The sequence below is a fragment of the Macrobrachium nipponense genome, chromosome 19, assembly GCF_015104395.2.
Source record: "Macrobrachium nipponense isolate FS-2020 chromosome 19, ASM1510439v2, whole genome shotgun sequence".
Taxonomy (NCBI): Eukaryota; Metazoa; Arthropoda; class Malacostraca; order Decapoda; family Palaemonidae; genus Macrobrachium; species Macrobrachium nipponense.
Genome location: NC_061088.1, coordinates 77,039,282 through 77,046,781, shown reverse-complemented (window position 1 = coordinate 77,046,781; position 7,500 = coordinate 77,039,282). Strand labels below are relative to the sequence as shown.

General features: G+C 34.1%; 1 protein-coding gene across 1 annotated transcript in view; it reads right to left on the bottom strand.

Moving 5' to 3' along the window:
• Positions 1–7,500, bottom strand: part of LOC135218462 (irregular chiasm C-roughest protein-like) — a 67,687-nt gene that overhangs the window by 8,783 nt on the left and 51,404 nt on the right. The window contains exons 7-9 of the mRNA XM_064254786.1: positions 3,436–3,686; positions 2,546–2,684; positions 567–725 (exon numbers count right to left, since the gene is read on the bottom strand). Of these exons, the coding sequence (XP_064110856.1) occupies positions 567–725; positions 2,546–2,684; positions 3,436–3,686 (549 nt within the window). The remainder of the gene's footprint in view (positions 1–566; positions 726–2,545; positions 2,685–3,435; positions 3,687–7,500) is intronic.

Sequence of the window (7,500 nt, the reverse complement as noted above, 5' to 3'; positions counted from 1 at the left end):
AATAATTTTAAATATATAAATCAGTGAATAAATTAGTTGTCATGAAATCTCAAGTAATTAAACTACATGAATCAGTAAAACTCAATGAAGCAGACAGTAAACTAATTAATTATCTGATCCGTTGAAAACAAATAAACCATCCTGGAAGGAAACAGATCCAAAATCAAAGCTTTAAAAGCAAGACATTCCAGCAAGTGTGAACAAAACTTTAAAAGCAAGACATTCTAGCAAATGTGAACAAAACTTTACAAGCAAGACATTCCAGCAAATGTGAACAAAACTTTAAAAGCAAGACATTCCAGCAAATGTGAACAAAACTTTACAAGCAAGACATTCCAGCAAGTGTGAACAAAACTTTAAAAGCAAAAGACATTCCAGCAAGTGTTAACAAAACTTTAAAAGCAAGACATTCCAGCAAATGTGAACAAAACTTTAAAAGCAAGACATTCCAGCAAGTGTGAACAAAACCTTAAAAGCAAGACATTCCAGCAAATGTGAACAAAACTTTAAAAGCAAGACATTCCAGCAAGTGTGAACAAAAAAGAGTCAAGAAACGAAGTCCTCACTTGTCTGACGAAGGACCATTTCGAAGAAATCGGAGCCGTAATCGTTATGAGCCGAAAAGTTGTAGGAGCCGAAGTCCTCGTCGTGGGCCTCTCTGATGGACAGTATGTGTCGAATTCCGTCCCTCGTCACCCACTGTTCCACTTTGTATCGCTCGCTCTCTGTAAACAAAGTTTGGGATAGACGTCAGGCTGTTTGTTTTTGCGGGCTGTAGTAATACGGGGTCTCGCGGATCATTTTGGTATTTCTTCATATTGCGGGAGGAAGGTGATTATGAGGTCTTTGGGAATAAATGATTGGAAATTGTGACTGGAAGGTTTCAGTTTTTGTTTGTTTTGGAATAGTGAAATTTAAATTTGATGAATGAGGTTTCAGGGGGGGGGTGTTTTTGGGTTGGCATTTAACAATGATTTAAAGTTGTGAATGAGCTTCAGTGTTTGTTGGAATAGGTGATTTAATTTGATGAATGAGTTTCAGTGTTTGTTGGAATAAACGATTTAAAATTGTGAATGAGCTTCAGTGTTTGTTGGAATTGGTGATTTAATTTGATGAATGAGTTTCAGTGTTTGTTGGAATAAACGATTTAAAATTGTGAATGAGCTTCAGTGTTTGTTGGAATAGGTGATTTAATTTGATGAATGAGGTTCAGTGTTTGTTGGAATAAATGATTTAAAATTGTGAATGAGCTTCAGTGTTTGTTGGAATAGGTGATTTAATTTGATGAATAAGTTTCAGTCTTCGGAAGAAACTATTTAAGCTTGTGAACGAGTTTCAGTCTTTGAAGTGAATTAGCCTGTGAATGAGTTTCAGCTTGGAATAAATTATTTTAGCTTGTGAATGAGTCTCGATCTTTTGAGATGAATTATTCAAGCTTGTGAGTGAGTGTCATTCTTTGGAATAAATTATCTAAGCTTGTGAATGAGTTTCAGTGTTTGGAATAAATTATCTAAGCTTGTGACTAAGTTTCATTCTTTGGAATAAATTACCTAAGCTTGTGAATGAATATAAGTCTTTGGAATAGATTATTTAAGCTCGTGAAGGAGTTTCACTCTGGAATAAATTATCTAAGCTTGTGAATGAGTTTCATTTGTTGGATTAAATTAACTAAACTTTGGAATGAGTTTCAGTCTTTGGAATAAATTATCTAAGCTTGTGAATGAATTTCAGTGTTTGGAATAAATTATCTAAGCTTGTGACTGAGTTTCATTCTTTGGAATAAATTACCTAAGCTTGTGAATGAATTAAAGTCTTTGTAATAGGTTATTTAAGCTCGTGAATGAGTTTCAGTCTTTGGTATAAATGATTTAAGACTTGTGAATGAGGTTCACGAAAATTTTGGTGATGCTTCTTCACATTGGTGGTAAACAACAATGAAATGTTTTCAATAAATTTGGATTGACAGTGAATTTTTTTCCACAAGCATAAATGCGAAGTTGTTTTAATGCTTAGAATACTTGTCTCAAGTTCTCTCTAAATTGAATGTTATGATCATGCATTTGCAGATTGGGAAGAAAGATGTTGGATTTCTTAGAAATGCCAAGAGAAATTTATTATTTTTTAGGCTTAGGAGAAAGTGGAGAGTAAAAGTAAAATTGTTTATGGTAAAAATAAATATAATAAACAACAAGGGTTTAAGAATGATAAAACCTCTATCAAAATTCAGTTGATCGAATTTGCATTTGAATTTAGCAAAATTTCCAGCGAACGAAATCATTGCTGAAGTACAAAATTAATGAAATGTATATCATATAACAGTGAAGGTTATAACCGTAATACTAATTACATACATTATGCGTAAACGAACATTGATAATAAAAAAAAAATAGATTCCTATTCCAGGTATTTGAACGAAAAATCAGGGACACACAAATGACAGCCATAATAAACACAAATTAAGACTACTGTACTACATTAACCTGCGCTAATGACGGCCAATCATGGCCTCCCATAGATCACGTGACCATATTTACGAAGCACCCACCTAGGTTTATTTCCTTTCCATGTCGCGTCCAGATGACTCTCAGGGATTGGGCGGAAGTGCCACCGATGGTGCATTCCAGCATCGCGTCGTCGCCCATTTTGGCCCATTGCTCTTGGGCGCAGCTGACGCGGGGGGGTACCTGGAAGTCATTTTTAGGGGTGAGAGAGGGGCGATGCAAATCATTTAGAGAGAGAGAGAGAGAGAGAGAGAGAGAGAGAGAGAGAGAGAGAGGAGAGATTTTGAGAATGAGAGCAGGATTTTAGAGAGAGAGATGTAGAGCATTTTGAGACATTTTTGAGAGAGAGAGAGAGAGAGAGAGAGAGAGAGAGAGAGAGAGAGAGAGGAATGAGGAATGTAGAGCATTTTGAGAGAGAGGGAGAGAGAAATGTAGAACAATTTGAGAGAGAGAGAGAGAGAGTATATTATTTTTTCACTGTTAGCACTTATGCCGGGTCCTTTCATTCTAGACTCAATAAATGACTTTGCCCAGTGGCTTTTTTATTTTCATTTTTTTTTATTTTCGTTATTTATGTTACTATTAAGATTTAAGAGGTTATGGGATGAAGGTTTTCGTTTATTGCCATTAGAATTTATTTGGAATTCTGCTAGATTTTTTTTTCTATATTTATTATCATGTTCTGGAGCTTACAAGGGATTGTCCCAACATTCTAATTGTAAGATACATATAAGAATGAATTCATGTTGGTAAAATGAGCCTGATAAAATTATGAAATTTTGTTATTATTATCATTATTATTATTATTACTAAAAGCAGCAGATTAACTTATTATTATTATTATTATTATTATTATTATTATTATTATTATTATTATTATTATTATTATTATTATATTATTAACAAGAAGAAGAAGAAAAAGAAGAAGAGTTACCTTAGTGAACACCCCCACGAGGGCAGATATTTCCGGGAAGTCCTCCACCTTCGCCAGGCAGAGGTACCTGCCGATGGTGCCCTCGGTGACGTTGAGGTCGAGCTTGGGGCCTTTCCCAACGACGCCCTGCGTCTTCTGACTGATCCAGAGGATCGTAGGATCAGGGCTTGAGTCCACCTCGCACACCAGGGATACCTCTTCGCCTACGTCGGCGTATTGGTCTACTGGGGGATCGACGAAGATGGGCCCATCTGAAAATGACCGAAACAGTCGTATCAGAAATTGCTGGACTTTTGTTCAATTACTAATAATAATCATAAATAATAATAATAATTAAATAATCTTAATAAACTAATAATAATAATAAAAAATAATAATTAAAAAATCCTCATAGTAGCACGAGTCTTCAAATGGAGAAATAAATCCACAGTTAGATTGATAAGGGGAACCGTACAGATTCCCGAAAGCTATCTTTGCTGTTTTTAAACTGAAATATATGTACATTTACATAACTGTGGATTTGTTTCTCCAATAATAATAATAATATCATCATCATCATCTTTATTATTATTATTATTATTATTATTATTATTATTATTATTATTATTATTATTATTATTATTATTATTATTCTATTAAAGAGAATGGCAGAATTGAGCGAGTTGATTTTATATATTGTTTTTTTTTTATATTTTTCTTACAATTCGCTTCTCTGGCTCAGCGAATTGTAAGAAAAAATAAGAAAAAAACAATATATAAAATCAACTCCCTTAATTCCTCCATTCTATTTATAGAATTTGCCTGAAAGAGGGTTTTTTACCAAAATATTATTATTATTATTATGTTAGGAAAACATTATAAAGGGTGAATCCCCTCCCCAATTATGTAAGTAAAGTATGCATATAAAATGAATTTATTTTTACAGATAAACTTGATAAATCAGTGAGATTACTATTACTATTATTATTATTATTATTATTATTATTATTATTATTATTATTATTATTGTTATTATTTTTTTTACTTGTCTGTCACAGCCATCCTATTCGAGTTTTTATTATAGTGTGGGGTTCCGGGTTGTATCCTGCCTACTTAGGAGTCCATATTATTATTATTATTATTATTATATATTATTATTATATTGATTATTATTATTATATTTCTATTATTATTATTATATTATTATTATTATAAATTTTACTATTATTATTATTATTATTATTATTATTATTGTTATTATTATTATAGTAACAATATCTGTTGAACTAGGATTCGTAATTACAGGATATTGAAATTATCCAGAGAAATTCTAAACCAAAGTGCAATTTTTCATATCTTTTGGAGATTTCCAGAGCCAAACACACGATCGTTTTAATGCAGTTCTAGGACCATCAATAATTCAACCCTAAACTTACGAATGTGGCTGCGGTCTTTGCTTTCGTTTTGTCTAAAGCTGTTCTCTGCTAGGAAGATTTGCGTGATGTTAGAAATATTACCCATAAATATGCCGGTGAATTTGTACAATCAAGGCATGCAGTCAACTGGAGTGATACGAAATGCAATCAGTGGCGCTGAAAAATCTCTTCCAGAAATCTCTTCCAGTCCGTTACAAATAACCAAATCGCCATGTACTGGCCCTCGTCATTCCAGAGGGAACGATCTTGTTGAAGGAATAAATAAAAGGAAAATAAAAGCTTTCCTACCCTTATCAGTCCTTTTCACACGCCCAGTCAGGATAAAGGATTGCGTGCCGATTTTTTTTTTTTTTTTTTTTTTTTACCCTGAAGAATTGCGTGGTCGTGTGAATTATGATCTTGCCTTTTTATTATGGAAAAACGCCTGCAAGAAGTCTCTCTTCTCTCTCTCTCTCTCTCTCTCCTCTCTCGCTCAATTTTTTTTCCATAAGCATGTCAGATGCATACAAAGAGAATTACTGAATGTCAGCGTTATTGATGCATACTGTCTTGCCCCTAGCGGGTCTCTCTCTCTCTCTCTCTCTCTCTCTCTCTCTCTCTCTCTCTCTCTCTAAAATTGATTCCATAAACATAGCCAGGTAAGCAGTCATAATACATATATTTACACAAATTATATATATATATTTATATATTATATATATATATATATAGTATATATATATAAAACAAAGATGGTGCGATAGATATTTATTATATGTAACGCTTTAGCTAATGAAAATAAAAAAAAACCTGTTTTAAGAAACTTCACAATTAACCGCATCTTAACAAATATCATCAGACAAGATTAAACGAGACGAAGATCGAACTTTCATATTTGGAGTGGGGGGGGGGGGGGGGGGTTGGTGTTTGGGCCCAGAGGCCAATGGAACGGGCAACTCAAAAAGGCCTTCGAACGCAGCCGAGGGTAGAATGAAACAAAATGAAAGGAGAGGAAGAATATATACGTTAAGGTTCGTGTCTTCGCCCTATTCATATATATAGAATTTCCCCTGATTCCAGATTGCGGATCCTGGCCAATGCGAAGATGAATAGTCTCTCAGTTACCGGGTCCAAGAAGACACTAATTCCATCGTAAGAACGAGACTTATTGCACACGCATACACGGCTATATATCTCTTGCAGTGCAATGAGAAAACAACTGGTAATCATCTCCAGGGCGCAATGACTGTGGTAGAGCTGAATTCGTAACGAATATTGGAAATGCTTTGATGGTGATAATCGTGAAGGCAGACGACGCCTGTGATTTTCTTTACCTAACAGATTATCTATCTATCTATCTATCTATCTGTCTATCTATCTATCTGTACACACATGGAGGGAAATATTAGTTTCCGAAATATAACAGTAGAAAAAGATTAAGTATATCATAGTTTAACCAGACCACCGAGCTAATTAACAGCTCTCCTACGGCTGGCCCGAAGGATTAGAACATTTTTACTTGGCTAGGAACCAACTGGTTATCTAGTAACGGGACCTACAGCTCATTGTGGGATCCGAACCACATTTTATCGAGGAATGAATTTCTAATCTCCAGAAATGAATTCCTCTGATTCAACGCTGGCAGAGCGGGGACTCGCACTCGCGACTACCAAATCGTTAGGCGAGCACGTAAACCACTCATCTAACGAGGAACTATATCAGTAGGAAATTTACCTTCTCTTGGAGTTTTGATAGGCACCTTGAAAGAATGGATTTTTGCTATAACAGCAATGATTATATATATATATATATATATATATATATATAGTATATATATATATATACATATATATACATATATATACATATATATATATATATATATATATATATATATATATATATATATATGTATATCTAAGTATATAATATATATGAGTATTTAAATATAGTATACATACATTCATATTGTATGTTATGTATGTATAGTATATTATAAATATACATATATATCTATATATATATCTATATATATATGTATATATATGTATATATATGTGTATATATATATATATATATATATATATATATATATATATATATATTCGCATGCATGTGTATTTAATCAGTACTTTCTCGCAAGCCAAATCTAAACTGCAGCATTAGCGTACATAACAACAGTGATCAGCGTAGCTGGACCATCACGCTCAGTCCATGCGACCCCTAGTTTGAGTAGCTCCTTCAAACTCAACCAGACACGACCTCCCTGGTGAAGACGGGCACGACATAAAAATGAACGTAAGGCAACGTTAAAATGAAAGACCCAACGAACGGGAAAAAAAAAAAAAAAGTGGTGCTGAGCTTAGGAAAAAAATGAGTGTGACGAATACACGAAGGACACGCGCAAGAAGACTTTTATTTTACTTATTTTTTTTTTTTTTTTTATTTTTATTACTTTTTTTTAGGTGGATTTAGTTGCACCCCGTTCACCCGGTAATCCCCGCTGGTCTGCTTCGTGCGTTTGAGAATAGGAATTATTGGTCGTTAGGAAAGTTAGGCCACGGGGCTGGCAAATAGCTGCTCTGCCCTGCCTTGCCCTGCCCTGCCCCGTCTTGTCCTGTCTGCCCTGTCAGAAGACTGGGTTATCTCGTCTCGGAATCAGCCTGGCTTT